The following is an 18,571-nucleotide window of genomic DNA, read 5'->3' on the forward strand; positions in this document are numbered from 1 at the left end:
CTGAATGAATCAGATTTAAACATGACAAAGTATGTTACTGCGTGGTTACACTTTTGCTGGTTCCCCCGCCAATACATGTTGAAAACCTTTCTACAAAATGATCCCATCGCTTTCCACTCTTAATTCATCATCACTCCCTCCGCCTTTGAGAGGAGTATGTAAAAATAGCCGCAGCTGGTTGGCTGGCCCTATTATCCGGTTCAATCAGAATGCATGGTGTTGAATGTGTTAGCCATCGTCACTGACATCTCAGACCCTGGAGTCATAATGTAACAAGCTCAGGTGAACCTGCTTTAATGTCTTTTGCATACTCATTTACATATTCATAATCTTCTCTCCCTGCTTCCTGCTGGGGCCAATCCCCGACTGCTAAACTGTTTACCTCTGAGGACCCTATTTTTTATTGGCCAATTACATACACAGCTAAACACACTCTCCATGCCTCTGTGTCTTTATCTCTCCTCCTTCTTCCCTTCTTCTTATATCTCTCCACTCCATTCCTCCTTTGCCTTCTCTCCCCTTTTCACTCTCCCTGTTTCTGTGGGAGACGGTTTGAGCCAAGGCAAAAACAAGAGAACAGGAAGAGAGGAAGGCGTCATGAATACTGATGAGCCGAGAAGGAGGGAAAGAGAGAGACAGTGTGCGTGTGTGTGCGTGCATGTCAGAATAAGTGAGTGAATTTAAGTGTGAACAGAGAGGGGTTTAGTAAAGTGAGAGTGGGGCTGGGGGGGGGGGGGGAGCAAGAAAGAGAGAAAGGAGGATGGGGAAAGGGAGAGAAGCTCCTGGCTAAAATGCAAATGAACCCTCATTAACTTGAGGAAAAAAAGAAGGTGGTTGGCCTGTTATATCACACATAACATAACTAACAGCCACACATACACCCGCCCCTGCGCATGCACACACATGAACACGTTTCTGATAAGGGAGACAGCTGACTAAATTTTCCTCATCACAGCACCTGACTCACTACCAGGCAAACAGAGGATAGAGGGTTGGTGAGAAGAAAAGTATGGAAGCCCGTTCATGCTGGGGAAAGAAAAAGACTGACGATACAATGCACGCTGGCTGTGTCACATACTGTTGCATCATTTGACGCCTGTAGCACACACCAGATGGACCATACAAACAGAATAAGTAAAGGATAAGACCAGCCGCATTCTGCATTTTTTCTTCTCATGTCATCGATCCCCCGAAAATCCCAAAATCAGATCCCGGCATATCTCTCAATGCCTTCTAACTTTCTTACCCTCATTTCCAACTTGATTTGTTCTTGCAAAGTTGTTAAGTAAAAAACATGTGAGGCTACTTTAAGTCACTTTGTCGACACATCCAACACAAGGTATTGGGCTCAGGATATCTACATCACTGGGATTCAAGCACTTGTACTCTAATACTAATATGAACTAAACTATCTGCAACTGAACCCCCCCTCCCCCCCTCCCCAAAACATTTCAATAAATAAAAACCAGGCTAAACATCTGCTAACATTTGCACAATGGTCACAGTGTAACAATAAAAATATAATAGCCACTATTTGACAACGGGTTCACACACACTCACGCACACCGCCCTAGTAGCAGGGTGATGTGAGTATCAACCCCTGTTGACATTTAAAAAAGCACAATTTATCCTAGAAAATCTTGACATGTCATCTTTTTGACTGAAAAGTAATAATTCTTAGCCATAAATTCAAATTCGTCATTTTACTACTCCCATTATACTCGCCATTAAAATGTGTCATTAAAAAATAAAAGTAATCTCGGAGCCAGAGCGTGGCGAGCATCTTCGTTCATTAATGAAGAGAGAGGGGGAACAAAGGAGTGAGAGAGAGAGAGAACGAGGGAGGGGAAAAAAGGGAGGGAGACACCGCAGGTAGAAGGCATAAACATGGCCAATCACTCTCTCCATCTGCTTCTCCATCTGGGCTTCCTTTAATCCACTGAACCACCAGTTAGTGACCCCTCAGTGCACACAGAGTGGGATGAAGTAAGATATACACAGAGCTAAGGAAAAGAGTGCAATAGATGCTGCATTGCTATGATAAACATACACACTGTGGATGTTTGTCCTATGGAATAAAACATTTTCATATCAACTCCTTTCAGAAAGCCTGTGTGTGAGTCTGCATGGGCATATCTCCTGCTAGATGATAGTACAATCATCACTTGAGACGCATCAGCGGTTATGGCACAAACAACATTTCTTCTCTTCTTCTTGTCTGACTCCCATCTCGGTTCTTCAAACAGGCCTGTATCAGTCCCTCTGCCAATCTTTCCTGCTTTCCATTTCTCCCCTGCCCTGGTCTCATACCATTTCTCATAACTCTCTCTCTCTCTGTCAGATTTTCTTCTCCCATCTCCCATTCCTCCTCATCTCCTCACCCGCTGTCATATGGCGGTTCCAGCCCGGTGAGTCCACCTTCCTCTGTCACAAGCTCCTGCTCCCTGCTTTCTGCTCACTTCCTCTCCCATTGATTCCCAGTCACTGCATCCATAGCACTCCTATAGTGCCTCTTCTCCTCGACCTCTGTTCCCTCTCTCCTTTCCCACTACTCTTTCTTTGGTACAGAAAATGTGTATTCTTAAATAAACAAAAAATACAGCCAAAGATAGAAAACCTGCACCGTTATTATTTTTGTTGGTGAGCTAGCAGACAAATTTTTTTCATTTTATATCTTCACCTATCCATACAGTATCTACTCCTCTTTTTATTTTCAGCTTCCTACACTCCATCACCAGGGATTTAGTGCAAAGTAAACACATCGGGACATCTGATTTCAGCATTAAAAAAAATGAAATAATGCTTTAGTCACATTTTTATCTACTGTTTTATTTTACGAGTGCACCTTTTTTAATGCACCTATCACACTAATTTAATCTGCTATGAGTGAAAAAGCATAATTCAAAGTCACAAATGTTTACAACCAAATGATCACAACATATTCTCAGCAGCTGATTTATTTTTGATCTTAAGACTTCTGTACTTCCACCCCACATCATCTGTCACTCATGCCTTTGGCATTACTCAGTGTTCTCAGGCAAAAAAGCAAATGACAAAGCTGTCATGATGACTACAATTTGCATCATGACATGTTATTAAGTTTTCACCCAATGTGGCTGTGCATTGACTTTAATTAACCCTCTTACTCATCTCCATTGTGAAAAGGAGACATTAGCATTTCTCTTGCTCTTCGTCCCCAGCCTCCTACCCTGTTATTCTCACCTCTCTCACAGGAGCGTCCCAGGTAGCCCGTCCCAGAGCAGTCACACACATAGCGATTCCAGCCCTCCCTGCAGATACCGTTGTGCTGGCAGGGGTTGGACAGGCACTGTTTGGGCGGCTCTCTGGAGCATGAGGGCTTCACTCCCACCGCCCTCTGGGCCTCAGCCAGCCGCCGGATGTCTTTGCTCTGCCCGTCCACAAATAGATCTCTGATGCAGCCTACGTACCCGTAGTTCAACAGCGCCGTCCACACCTGAAGAAGAGAATGCCAGTGTTGAGTCATGACTACTGGATATTTGTCAAAACTCTTGCATTGTGTGTTGCAAAACTAAATACAAACAAATAATGTTTTTTTTTTTTTTTTTTTTTTTTTTTTTACAAAGCACTACATCATGTTAAAAGGTATTAATCTAAAAACAAAAAATTAGTTTAAACTTGGTTGTTTCATCTATAATTACTAAAACCTTTTGCTGAAAATCATTCTCTAAACACTGGTTGCATATCTGTGCTCCAAGACTGCAAAATGCATAGGCTGCATTTTTTTAAAAGTTAGTTTAATATTTTTTTATATACCTATTATTATTGTTAACATAAAAGGTTCCCCAAATATAATTTTTTAAAATCAATTTCAATTATAGGCCCGCCAGTTGTTTTCTCAATTAACTGATAAAACATCAGGAAAAACAAATGAAAATTTCATGTCCATGCCAAAAGGAGAAAGAAGTATAAACAACAAAAACAAGAACATAATAATCAAATAATCTGTATATTTGGGAATATGTTTTAAATGGTAATTTTACCAGCCCAATTCACCCATTCATGCAGCTCTTTAGTCTATGCCTTACGTTTTTCTAACTTTCACATACATGCTCATACTCTGGTGGGTGCAATTTGGAGTTCAGTGTCTTTGGTAAATACTCTACGGCATGTGGGCAGGAAGAGCTAGGGACCGCCGACCTTTCGATTAGCAGACACAAGTGCTCAGTAAGTTGTTGCTCAGTAAATTCACTCAGTAAGTTGTGGTCAGTAAATTAAATCACTATTGATTAAGTACTGGAGACTTACGGTCAGTTTTACCCTGGAGTTAAAATACTACCAAATTACTAACAATAAGAGGTGAAAGACAGCAAAAGAAATAAAAAAAGGATATGTTAAGTCACTCTGTGCTTGACAAGGTTAGATGTTGCCAAGAACAGAGAGCACATGCTGCAAGCTAAAGAAATTTCTCCAATTGTGTTAATATATGTGAATGCCAGGAGAAGTGAAGACATGCTGATTGCCATGGCAAATTATTTCGTAATCTGCTGGAGGAAATCAAAAACGACCTGAAACCTTGAACTATAAGAAAGCATTCAATGCAGGTGGAACCAAAATGTTTCTTTCAAACTTTTATTTTTCGCCCTCTGGTTCTTGATTTAAAATTCAAAAGATTAATTTTTCATAAATCCTTTTAAGGCTTTGTGCCACCCAAAATTCAGCTTCATGACATTCAAACTCCCTGCTGTTTTTTCACATTTCAGGACCATGGACAGCACACAGTTTTCTCCCCCAGATCACTGCCAACCATACAAGCACTATAAACAATGACTTCTTTTTAGTGTACCTCTTTAGGTCATAGCATCTATTTTAAACTTCCTCTCTGCATGGCACTTTTTTACTGTGCCCACAATGGTGTTAAAGTTGCTTCTTTGTAAGAAGTGGGACCTTGCTGTTTTGATGTATTTTAATGAACTTGTGAAACACCTCCTCCAACGCCTCCGATTCTACCGCAGAAAACTTCCACTGCTTCTCGTTGGTCTGTGATGTCATGCTGTTTCCTGGGAGAAACACGCGTAAAACCTACACGTTTGTCCGATTACAAGTAACAGGCTGCACACGAGTTGTTAACAGATCTCTCGCACATTCTCATCCAGCTTTGGAATGCTGGACTTTATTGAAATTAACTTTGTCAATGTTACAAAAAAAGAAGAAAAAATCTGCATATTGTAAGTAAATTGCCGGCAGAATCAGACATTCTGTTAATGTAGGTAAAAAAAATTTAATATGGAGGGTTTAGGTTATTCATTATTGTCTGCAACTGCCACACTTTACTAGAGCATCATCTAGACATCATCTGCCAGTCCTAAACACCCACACTGACTATATTAAAACACAGGAAAAAGTGAGGAATCAAAGGTTTGATGTTTGCTGGAAATTTTCTTTTAATTATTTGAGCTAGAATGCTTATCATATAAGCACACAAACCTCTGTTGGGAAGATGAGTCCAGCGCGATCCTCAGGTAAACCTCCGAGGTACAAGGTGTCATCCAGGTCGAGGATTTCACTGTCTCCTGGGGCCGTGTATGCTGTTCTTACGCTGTTCACCGAAATAGTTCCTGAACACGCCGCCAGACATCAAAACAACTTCAGTAATTGTTATGACCTTCAGCGTGAACATCCTCATCACAATCACAACTGTCATCACCAGCACCATCACCACCACCAGCACCACTATTATGAGTGCCATCATTATCATCTTTATCATCATCATCCTTGCGCCTCTCTTTGTACTCCTCCTCCTCATCACCACCACCACCACAACAAATCACAGCTACAATCAGAAGTAATTGAAATTCTACACAGTCCTCAGGTAGTCCCTGTGAGTTAAAAAATGCCACATTTAACATTTTTTTTGCTAATAATATATTTCCTTTCGGAACAGTAACGCACGGTTGGAGCAAACAAATAGGATTCCCACTGAGAGGAAAGGCAGCTTCTACAGACCTCTGTAATTAACACAGAGTTTCAAGCAATAACTATATGCTCATAACAGGCTGACATGTGTAAAACATCCCCATCTGTAATAGAACTGTACAGTACTGTGCAAAAGTATAAAGTCACCCCTCATTTCTTTATATTTTGCTAGGAAAATGGAAAAATAGGAGCACCAATGGAAAAATAGGAGCACCAATTCATTAAAACACCTGCAAACATGCATGGAAATAGAGTATGTGTAAGGCAAAAACCGAGCTTGTACAATTCTAATGAGTTTAACAACACTTCAACACAGCCTTAACTCAATGGCAAGCTTTCTTTTAATTTCTTTAAGCAGTCTTCAGGAATAGTTCTCCGGGCTTCTTAAAGGCCACTTCAAACCTCTTCCTTGGATGTCTGCTGCCTTGTTCTCAGTCAAGATGATCCCGCACTGCTTCAATAAAGTTGAGGTCCAGGCACTGGGGAGTGCAATCAATGACTGATGGTGTTTCATTGTGTGTTTTTTAATCCAGGTATGCTTTCACTGCATTGGTAATTTGTTTTTGTGATCATTGTCATGCTGAAAAATTAAGCCATTGGCAATCAGGTGCTTTCCAGATGGTATTGCATGGTGGATCAAAATCTGATGGTACTTTTCAGTGTTCATAATTCCATCAATTTTAACAAAATTCCCAACATCACTGGATGAAATGCAGTCACTAACCATGACAGAGCCTCCACCAATTACAGACACTCACTACTGTAACTCTCTCTTTTGTCAGATTACAAGTAAGAAGAGTAGGAAAGTAGATGGATCTGGCAGAAAGGCCAGATCTCACAGGTCCTGTATCTGCATTTGTTTCCTTTTCTTTTGACATAACTGTCAGATGCTGTTCAGATGCTGTAGATAGTTTTTTTCCACCTCTTCGTTTGTCCTCACTTGTCCAATTTGTCCCTACACTTTTTACAACACAGTACACACCATACAGAAAGTTTTTGGCTCTTTTGGGAATCACCTTGTTGGTGCAAAAATACTATTTTATGCCTCCCAAATTGTATTATCTTTGGTATTTTGAGTTGATTAAATTTAAAAACATTTGGAACAAATTATGTATTTTTGCAACAGGCAGTTAATAACCCTAAAGATCCCTAAAGATACAATTTAAAATGGGTTCTTTGCTAATTTTTCTGTTATGCATAGACACAACAAATCTAGTGATTCATAGGCCAGTCTTAAATTGCTTAAAAAAAACAATTCCTCTGACAGTGATCAAGTACAAGTACAAGAACTGGACTAACAATAAATTAACAAGCAATGAATGTTCAATGAAAAACTTCGCAAGACCTTCAGAAAGCCTGGGGAAGTGTTGTTCAAGACTTTGCACAGCACTCGATAGACTTACCAGAGAATCTGGGTCCTTAGCAGCAAAGTATAAAGAAATGATGGGCGGCTCAAGACTTTTGCACATAACTGTAACTGTAAAATGATTTTAAGACATTGTGCAAGTATGTTTTACATACCTACTGACAGTAATTGTGACAGAAAGGAAAGGTTTAGAGCAAATGTGATTATGATGTCAAGTAACATTAATGGGTCTACCAGTTGATACGAAACAGGCCACCAAAAGCTTTCATTTTAGTCTGAGTGTAATTATACCAGCACATGAACAATAAACTTGACAGACCTGCTGTATATGAATTGGGTTAAAATAGTCAAAATAAAACCCCCTAAAGTCAGATTAAAATGAAACAGGTGAATTAAATAGATACAGAATGCAGATGGTTGCAAAATTGGTCATGCTAATCTGCTGCTTGCTTCAAAATCTGCACATCTACTGTCAGTTCAACTTTTGCTATTAGCTTCAGAATTAAAAGAGCTGCGATTGTACCTGAGCGTCCGTCTCTCTGGAAGTCAACATGGTACCATTCTCCATCATTGACCTTTCTGTCGATGGCCTTGGTCTTGGTGGTTCCTGAGCCCATGTCCAGCAGTAAGTACAGGTGTCCATCAAGCATCTCAATAGCAAAAAAGTCCACCTGTAGATTAACCAGAGACAGGTGTAAAAAAAACCCAAACAGGAACATTTGTGTAAGCTGTAAAAATGCAAATTATAGTTGCAGGTGTGACATGAGTGCAATTTGTTCAATTTACTTCTTTTTGAATTCTCATTAATAAACTATTCATTTGAATTTGTAGAAGTTGGGACTTTCGTTTGTTTAAAATCATTCTGCAGCAAACGCTCAGAATATCAGTCACGATTATAAAGTCACTGCCCTGTTAGAGAGGATGATTAAAGGTAGCCGTTTTAATGAACTGAATTTTCAGATGCAAAATCTTTGTACACATTAATAAGCGACAGATGCGTTGGAGGAATAAACTTCATTAAAACAGCTCAATTGAACGCCCGCACGCTGTTCCACTTACTGTTCGTATACTTACTAGTGGACTATTCCACCTTCTTCATAAGTAACATCCCTTCATATCTATCTAGATAATCATTCCAACATCCAGCAGACTAAAAAGATTAATGAGATGAATTTAGCCACCTTGCAGTACGTGAGTGGTCAGCCAATAATATTCTACAAAATATATTCTAAATTAATTTCTGTTCTATTTCTGTTTAAATGGATTTTGTAGATGGCTAGATGGATTTTGTACTATTTCATTAGAATTTTGAAAAATGTATACTTTGATAATAACCAGTGTTGGGACTAACGCGTTATTAAGTAACGCGTTACAGTAACTACGTTATTATTGTGGTAACGAGCACGGTAACTAGTTATTATGCCAAAATCAGGAACGCGTTAGTCGTTACTGGGATTTAGATAGGGTCGTTACTCGTTACTTCGTGTGGTGGCTATCGCGGAGCTTCCACAGATTCAGTAACATTAGCAAGTGGTGGAGGCAGCAGGTGGATGAGGGAAAGGGGACGCAGAAGGAAAAGAGACCCGAGGCGGCCGCCGGTCCAAGTGTGAACTGAACTTCAGGTAAGAAGTTATGACCTGCAGGCTATCCGAGTCAAATATAAACCAAGTTTAGGTGGAGTTTATTTTCGTTATTCTGACTTTTTCCGTACTGCGTACTAGCTAGCATGACGGAGTTTCTATACAGCTGGGTGGGTGCTATGAAGTTAATGATGTTGAACTTTATTTTGTTCATAAGTTATTAGAGTTGCCAACCGTCCCGTCTGGTATTCAGAGAAAATATTACGCGTTTCTTATTGAGGTGAAAAAGAACAGTTTGTCCCGTAATTCAGCTACAATGAAAAAGACACAAAGCTGGAGTTATTCTGTCTTTGCTGCACAGCTGCCTCTTCTTCTTTCATTCTCCCCCCTCCCTCTCCTGTTTCTACTTCAATCATGAAAACTGATCAATGATCAGCTGATCGGCTCTCTTGTTTGTTTATCGCCCACTTTGCGCCAGAAAGAGGAAACCAGCCAATGTCACGTTAAACAACAGCAGCACGTTTAAGCTTGATCAGCAGTTGTTAGAATTTATTTAATATTAATTTCTAGTATCAGCTGATGTTTGCTGGAGCCACAGCTGCAAAAAAGCTGCTGGTCATGATGTCGGTTTGGTTATCAGGTGAGAGGGAAACATGAAGATGAAACCAGGAGACGTCCTTACTGAATCATCAGAGCTGAACAGGTGATGGAGAAACAGGTTTACCTTTTAGGTGACATGAATGAGTTGAAGGGAAGTTATGAACTGTTTCTGAGAGACAGATAACCCCAGGGTCCTTTTTTATGAAGCTGACAGCTGGTAACTGTGCAGGTGCGGATCTAGCAAAGTTTTGCCAGGGGGGCCAGGTAGGGCATTAACAGGGAGAGGTGGGCACAAAGAAATACTTTTCTTTCTTATTCTCATTTAAAATGTCTAGCTTTTAAAAAATAATTATCTGAATCTTACAACAAACGATTGATAGATTGATGCATATATACCATCAAGACAGTGTACATCACTGTCACAACAGCGTTTGTTTTCATTCAAAGGCTTTATGAGTTTTCCTATAATGGCGGCCGGTCTCTAGTCAAAACGCCCGGGCCGATTTTTTGTCCCAGTCCAGCCCTGTATGCAGCTCATCTGCAGTCTGGTGTTACCTATATCTTCCTATTCAGAAGGCAGAATTTCCGAGTTCTGAGTACAATCAAAGCACCACGACTGCAGTTTTTGTGTTGGATGTAAAAGGCGCACATGACGCTGTGACGTAGGCTAGAATCATGGCAGCGGTCAATGATGGTCCAGGCGTGGGATTTCTGTCGTGGAAATATGCACATTATCTTTTCCTTTCTATTGGTAGGTGGCACAGTGCACTTGTGGCAAGTAAGCAAGCTAGAAGACTGGCAAAGTTGTGGAAGCAACACATTAACAAGAGAATTCTGAGTAAAACCAAAGTTACTTTCCCTAGTAACTAGTTACTTTGAAAGTAACGAGTAACTTGAAGTAACTGAGTTACTTTTGATAGAAGTAACTAGTAATGTAACTAAGTTACTATTTTAAAGTAACTTACCCAACACTGATAATAACTAATACTTTTTTTGGCTACACCCCTTCAAAACTAAAGTAACTCATATGAACTTCTGCACTTTGTACTATAGTGACCCAAAATATAGCTGCTAAACATCAACACTGTCATTAAAATTTATTTCAACTTTTCTTACAGCCTGACAGGCCAATATACAGTTAACCTAGAATGTTTTTTTTTTACCTTGACGGTTGGAGGTGTGCGCGGATCCTTGCGCTGCTGCTGTCGGGGTTTGCCGTGGCTGAAAAGCATCAGCCCATTGGGCTCTGTCGTCCTGAAGTCAAACGAGATGGATCCCGCCTTCTTCGCTGTCCACTTGCTCAGTGCCACGTAAGACTCTGGGGTGTCAAAGGTCACGGGGTCTAGCGTTGCTACACTCTCACACTTAAAGGACACCACCCCACTTACCTGGTACAGAAAACAGTTGAGTAGTTAAATTGCTGTAGTGACTATCTGGACCAGTATGGTTCCTTTGTAGTCTGAGACCGAAATAAAGCCAGATTCCAGCTGTGAAATGGCTAAAAGATAAAAGCTTGTGGCTACCTCTCAAATATATAATCCCATTTACATCGCTACAGTGTGAGTCTCACAGGGCGAGACATGAGGTTGAGCTACAAAAAGGTGTCTGTGTTTGAGGGGATCCAGCATTGTCTGGCTTGTTGGGGCGTGTTGATTAAAGCGCATACCTTCATCTTGGGGTCTCCCTGTTTAGCCAGTCTAGACAGCTCCAACCGTACATCGTTGTTCTTGTACACCACCTTGAGGGGAGAGGATTGAAAGAAAATAATGATATCTGAATGCTGCTTCACTTTTAACCAACACACGTAACATTTCTGATAGAGAAATTATTAAAGTAATGCTAAATTCTTATTAGTAAGCTGGGGGAATGTATCTCTCTCGCTGCGTCTCAGTCTCACTATCCCTCTATCTGCTTTCTGCTATCCAAACATTATGTACTAGCACACACAATGATGCCAGACTGTTTCCCTGTAAGAGAACACACACATGACAGTTCCCAGGATAACGTTGGGGGAAAATGTATAAAAAGGCTCAGCAACAGTAAGATTGATTAACTTTTGAGCGCACATCGATTAATGTTTAACCTATTCAAACACATTTTCTATTCAAATGTTCTGATGGGTTTTTTATATGAAAGCAAGAACCTAAAGACCAGCATCCACTCCGGCTTCATCTTTTGAAAACTCCCATTTGTCCCTGCCACCTGCATGATTGCTTTTACATCTTCTATTTTCTTTGCTTTACTGTTTCTCTCTTTGCTTTCCCTGACACAGTCCGCTCTCTGACTCAGTGTATAGAGTGTGCTTGTGCTGAGCATTCTGATGTTGAGAGATGAGCACACAGGCTCCGCTTTATTAATCCAGACCTCCTTCTATGACCTGTGAGCAACCAAATACTCCTCTGCATTGGCTCTGCGTTTTAATTTTCTGCATGTCAGGTGCTATTGTGTGTGTGTGTGTTTAAGGCAAGGGGGTGGCTCTTGAACACAATAAGTGCTTCAAACGGTCTTACGGTGTGGGTGTTTATGGGGAGGATTGTGCCTGTGCTGCATCCAATGCACAAAACTGTTACAGCCGTGATTGCTCATGCATATGATGATTCGCAGCATACATCTTAATTTGCTCACATGGATTATCATATCATCGTATTAAATATGTAAATGTGCCAGTGGAGGGTTCACTTTGACAGCGGCAGCCTCATTTAAACATCATCACTCTTAATGAAGCAACACAGAGTGCATTCACTACTGATACAGATAGCTCTCTGTTTGGCACATCATCTGTTGGCTTGTTTGGTTGTTTGTTTATGCCTCTGTGTGAATCTGCGTGAATGAAAGGGAGACTCAGGCAGGGTGTGTATCCGATGGGCATGAGGATGTCTTTGGGAGTTTCGTTGTATCAAGCTCTGGGTATCCATACGTATGTTTATTTGCGTGCAGCAACTGTTTCAGCGGAAATATTTGGGCATATAATATTACACTACGACTGTGTTTTCTGTGCATGCATGCATGTGTGCAGTGTGAGTTTTTGTTTCTGTGGTGCTGTGGCCCATTTCAAGCACAGTGGATGGATGGAGCATCTCTGTGGCGTACCTAATTAGCATGTTAGTGCTTAGTTCTGTATCTACTCTCTCAGCTACACTCATCACTGATTCTCTCTGATGCTGGGGAGGGTGTGTGCGTGTGTGTCTGGGACTACTTGTGTGAGTCTGCCAAATGGAAGCATGTCGGTGTATGTGTGCTTTATAAGATATTGTGTGTAAAAATGTTTGTGTGATGCGTGGCAGAAGAAAGAAAAGAAGATTTATTTTAGTTTAAATGAATATTTCTTCAATCTTAGGTCAAAGCGGACAGCATTAAGCACTTAGAAAGACGTTTTACACATGCAAAGTTTTATCCTATGCAAATAATTAGGTTGTTCTTTTTTTAACCTATCAAGCATGCGCCCCACCTCTTTCAGACATCCCATGAAGTTATTGCTGACTGGAGAACCAGGCAGGTCAGCGGTGCTGGGGCTTCCTCCCACGTAGAAGAAGTCATCAGAGCCCAGCATGGTGTAGTCCTCCTGTGTGTAGCCCGTGGTGGTCAGGATGCCGTCCACAGAGATGGTCACCTACACAACAAAGCACAGGGAAAGGACACGCTATATACTCACACCAAAGGCAGCGCTAAGCGCTAGCTAGGCGCTGACCAGCCAAATTAGCCCCCGTTGCTCTGGTAACCAATCTATATGCATTCTGGCAGGGAGAAGGCCTGATTGGTTTTGGGAATTGGCCACTTTGATTCGCAGCAGTTGGATCAGTGCTGGCTGTGTGGTGTAACTGAGTAGTGTCGCCTCTTGGCTTTGCTGATATAACCGGCTTCACAAGTATGTAACTATGCACTGCTAAATACTCCTGCAGGTAGTGGTAAACTTTCATTTTCTTTTGTGCGCTCTGAGAATTAAAACGGTATAATCTTCTATCTTCAGCCTATCAAGAGCAAAAAAGTCTATTGTAAATTCTCTATGCGATTAATAAAGTTTTGCTGAAACCCAAAGCTTCAGGGCCACAATTCTCTTGGTACCCAGACTTCAAAGGCAGTTTATTATTCTGTGACTGCATGGTAAAAAATAGACTAAACCATAGTGATTTTGCTAAAAGGTTAGCCTTGTTTATTAAAGGAAAAGCCAACTTAACCCATATCAGTGAAATTTTCCAACTTATGTTTATGGTTCATACTCTTAAGCTGCTTTACGGTCTAGGCAGAAGACGCAATTTGATTTATTTCCTAATATGCTAACAAGATTTTTCCTAAATGCTTTGCCTAAAGTGACACTGGTGCTCTTATAATTTAATCAGCTCATTTTGGTGTGTAATAGCCTGTACAGAGGCTTTTAGGTGTCACTGATATCCAATCTTGTCACACTCAAGTCACCGTTAGTGGTACATTATCACTCTCTGATATTCTACAGTACATTACTGACCATGTCTGGCTGCCCATAAAGGTTGTGAGCTCTTTATTTCCCCACTACAATAAGTTCCCTCTGACTGCTGGTGCTCATCATTGCCAGGCAAACGTGCCCAGCCAGTCAGGTGTTAGTAAGTCTCCACAGGCATCTTCGTGCTATGCAGTAAGGTGTTAGTACTATTTACTTGTTAGTAGTTGTTAGTTGTTGCACTGCTGGCAGCCACAGAAGTGTTACTTGTGTCAGGCCAAGCTGTGTTGGGTTACTGAGGTCAGGGTTCATGATTTCAATGCTGTTAGTCATTGTGATGATGTTATGTTATTGTGTTGTTAGGGTGAATTGTGATGATGGTGTTAGTTGGTTAGTTAGTGGTCTGGGGGGGGTTTGTTAGATCAGCGAATCAGGATGACAAACACACAGATTTAATGCACACACGCACAGGTGTTAGATGGGTTACGCCTCATTCCACACACATAAATATACAAACATGCAGTCTGTTCCTCTCTCTGCATGCAAGCACTGGCAAAGAGGACACAATAGATAATAAAATACAAAAAAACTCCAACAACATACAACAGGATGAGTTAGAGGCACCATGGAGAACATGCAGTGGAGGATTGGTGAAAAATAAAAGAAAAAAGAATTTTAAAAAAAGAAGGGAAGGAACCTCTCTATCCACTTTACGGACCAATTAGAGAGGGGAAGGGTTTTTGAGTCACGCCATGCAGGATGGGGGAAGGGGAGGGCTCGTCATTTGCGTGCAGGTGAGGGATGAGCCAATCAGCGTGGGCCTACATGTCAGTCACAAAGTGATGGGGTGAAAATAAAAACAGTAGAAGTAAGGGGGGAAAGGATTTATAGAAAAAAAAGTGGTTGGCAAGGAAGGTGGATGTGGGCTTTTTAAGCGTAAAAGATTACCAACCGCATTTATCCTGTTATTGGTTTAGTTTTGATGTCTATGGTTCAAAAGGAAATAGACACGGGGCAAACCCAAACTAAGAAACAATTAGAATGATATCTACCGAACAATGGAGTTTGTTTACCATAGCGTGTCCAATGCCTGAGTGCTTTGTAGGAGAGGGGGAGAAAGGAAAGCAAAAAACTGTGAACAGAACAACCTCGGGAACAAAAAAAGGAAAGCTAGAAGGCCTCTGGTGAGGTTAGTAGGTTGGTTGGAGTGGTTTCGCTAGGAGAAGGGCACAGGTTAGGTTAGTAGAATGAATCATTCCATGGATGGTGGTTAGTTTCACTAGCAGGTTAGTAAAGTTAGTAGTCAAGTTAGTAGTACAGACAGGCAAACGGTAGAGGCAGGGCACAGGTAGGTTACAAGCACCTGGGTGCTAGTGACCCTGTATGTTCTCTAGTCCACTCCCTCGCTCTTTCACTCTCTCAGTCATTCACTCACTCAAACACACAATTGAAAAAGCACTCACCTAGAGCTGAGAGCAGTGCAGGTCTGCTGGTAAAGCCACTGTAAACTAAGACCAAAACCTCAGGTATTTTCTTACTACCATAGCATCACTGCAATTGGACAACAGACCACTGACCATGGTTTCTACACTGTTTAGCTTCCTTCTGCTGACTACAGTCTTTTCAGCCCCGTGTGGCCCTGGAACACCTGCACTGTGGTTCATCAAAGTCAAATACAGAGCGAACCTATTTAACAAGGAGTCAGAATTAATTCTGCAACTAATAAACATCTTCATTTGGTTAATGAGTCAATTATTTCTCAGCCAAACTAAATTATTGTTTTGGCATAGCCTTCTAGTATACACGTTTTGGTTTTTTTTTTAATCATTGCTTCTTCTGGCTTCTCTGCATCTCGTCAGAGAATCAGTGCCACGAGATATGAGGAGTGCTGGGTTGCCTGCACCTATAGCCTGAATACAATGCTGTACAATAAGAGACATTAAATGCAAAGTTTCTGAAAACCCCAGCTGAGGTGTTTCTATTACATGATTGGTCAGTCTAAACTTCACAAACAAGCTAATGAAATAAAAAAACAAAACAAAATCACAATGTTGTCACATTTGAGAAGCTGGAACAAGTATTTTTTTTATCTTGACATCTTAAAATATTTTCAAATTGTGCTTTACTTCCATCTGCCATTTGCCAAGCATTTTATCACTAAAACTTCCATTCATCCTTGTTATCTTTATGTCCCTCTCTACATGACTTTAAATGTTTCTTCCCAAAAGCCTTATCAGTAACATAAATTGTCTCCTCTCCTCTCTGTTTTGTCGCTCACTCCTCCATCTCCTGTTGTTTGGTTACCTGTCTCAGGTTGCGGGTGACCTTGACGTCATGCCAAGCGTTGTCGTTGAACTTTCCGTTGACGGGCTCCACCAAAGCCTCAAAGGCCCCAGAGCCGAGGTTGATGACAAGTGACACTGCCCCATTCTTGAGCGCCAGGTTGACGTAGTCAGCTGACTTGCCGGTGTGCAGCATGAGGCCATTGCGCTGTAGTGTCTTGAAGGAGAGCGTTATTTCATCACTGCTAGACTGGATGGGGTTGGGCGACAAGTCGTAGCAAAAGTACTCTGAGCCCTTGAAGGTGGCGACGTACTCCTCGCGAGCTGGGAGGCAAAGGGAGAGGAGGAAGAGGGAGAAGAGGAGGAAACAGAAGCATGGAACCATTACGTTGTTGCCAAAGCATTATCATAATGAGTGGTACATTTTCCAAGCTATGTTGCTTCTTCCCACACTGCTCTTCACAAAATGCTCAAAGATGATAAAATGGTGGGTGTTCATCAGAGCCAGCTGAGTAAAACAAAGCTCAGCTGGTTAAATTTGATTCGGATATGCAGTACAAAACATATTGTTTAAGATGCTGAAAATGCTGTTATTGTCAAGCAAAGCCTCACTGATGCCAGCACTTGGAAGAAACACTTCCTTCCATACCTCTAATTGTACCACAGAGTGGTGTGTAAACAAGCTTTGATCATTCATGTGGGTTAGAGATTAAACAGTGTGGATGTGAGGGAGACAGTCGTGAGTCTGTAGAATTCCAAACTCGTTATGAAACCTGCCTCTCTTTTGAGAGAACAGCTGTGCTGGCAGTCTAAAGTGAGGTGCTCTTGTTTGACAACATGGCTCCTTTCATGATGTTTGTTAAATGCCAGAAATGTGTATGTGTCTGCGTATGTGTGTGTGGCAGCAGCAAAGGTTAGGGAAGTTTTAAAAGTGAATGGCAAAAACCGACGATGAAAATGGAGAAGAGCAGCCTGCAAGCATAATGGCAGCCAAAGCAGGCAGGAGTGGCCAATTAGAATTCAGTAACAGGCAGACAGCCAGTAGCAACTTACCTTGCACACCCTTAGTGACCCACAAGGACACTAGACCAAGGTTTTACAATCCATCATACTTAAGCTCGCATTCACTTATCTGCTCTCACACCTACACACACTACTCTATACGCAAGCCAGCAGCAGAACAAATATGCACACCTACGCACACATCCGCAAAAATGATCATACTATCGTGCTGCCATAGACAAGTAGGGGCGACATTATCTGTCTCTTCACCTCCCCCCACCGTCAAAAACATCACCCTTCCTCTGCATCTGCTCCAGCGTTCTCCTCACCACCATCCCTATAGCTCTCACACCTCCCTCCTGGCCTCATGCCACCATTCCTCTCCTCACATCTCACTGGCCTCTTTTTCTCTGCTCTGTGGAGCCTCTGGCATAACCACCATCTTGTAGTTCACAATGACGAGGGGAACAGAGGAGGATTTAGCACGCGCTAGGTGAAGCTGGAGCAGGAGAGACACTTGGTGAGGAACCGCTGGAGAGGAGAAGAGGGGGGGAAAGATGCCATATAATGAATAGACTGAAGTGTAATAGGTTATTAAGGTAGTGAGAGGCAGAGTGAGGGATGTTGAAATGGAATCGGCCGCACTTGAGTGAATATAACACAGAGAGAATAATGAGAAGGAAAAACTGAGAATATATCACAATTCAAAGGCCAATTGTGGCAAATTGTCTTTCTTTGCTTTTGTTGCATGAAAAAAAAAATCCAAAGTGTGAATGCCAATATATGAGTGAGAAACAACACATTGTGTTGTGTGATTCCTTCCCTCCCAGCATGTTAATTAAGAGTATGTGTCTGCATGCCTCAAAGAGAAAAAGAAAAACTGCGTGCGAGTTCGCGTTCAAGCGTTTGAAAGTGTAGACAACTATATGCTTTTTATGTGTGCATGAAATGTGCGGGGGTGTGGGTGGGTGCTGGTCTCTGTAAATATTGGTGTATTGCTGTCAGAAAAGCTATTACCAACTCAGGGCCTCGGGCTAGTCTTTACTGAGAGGAGCGAAGAAAAAGGAGACCCCCACACACAAACGTACACAGAAAGACCAGCCACAAATGTTAACACAATCACACATACTCACTCACTCTCTCACACACACGCAAACGGAGCCGAATGTAGATGAGGTGGCAGAGCGAGAAGGGGTGGGTGTGTGTTGTTCACAATGGGAACACACGCAGCCGTCCAGCAGCATTGTAGCGGTAATTTACAGAGGTGCCATTAGGTTTCAGTGTAGTGCTCCACTATTCTGTTGCTAATTTACAGACACATCATTAGAGCAGACAGGAGCACATAAAGCATCTCTGCATCGATCTGGAAGCT

At 41.6% G+C, this 18,571-nt stretch overlaps 1 protein-coding gene across 1 annotated transcript in view; it reads right to left on the bottom strand.

The window, feature by feature from the left end:
* The window catches only part of nrxn1a (neurexin 1a), a 69,760-nt gene that overhangs the window by 25,334 nt on the left and 25,855 nt on the right, over positions 1–18,571 (bottom strand). The window contains 8 exon segments of the mRNA XM_085170937.1: positions 3,223–3,475; positions 5,467–5,597; positions 7,845–7,992; positions 10,665–10,889; positions 11,168–11,239; positions 12,950–13,111; positions 14,989–15,012; positions 16,220–16,521. Coding sequence (XP_085027063.1) covers positions 3,223–3,475; positions 5,467–5,597; positions 7,845–7,992; positions 10,665–10,889; positions 11,168–11,239; positions 12,950–13,111; positions 14,989–15,012; positions 16,220–16,521 — 1,317 coding nt within the window.

The sequence above is a fragment of the Neolamprologus multifasciatus genome, chromosome 8 (genome assembly GCF_963576455.1).
Source record: "Neolamprologus multifasciatus chromosome 8, fNeoMul1.2, whole genome shotgun sequence".
NCBI classification, from domain to species: domain Eukaryota; kingdom Metazoa; phylum Chordata; class Actinopteri; order Cichliformes; family Cichlidae; genus Neolamprologus; species Neolamprologus multifasciatus.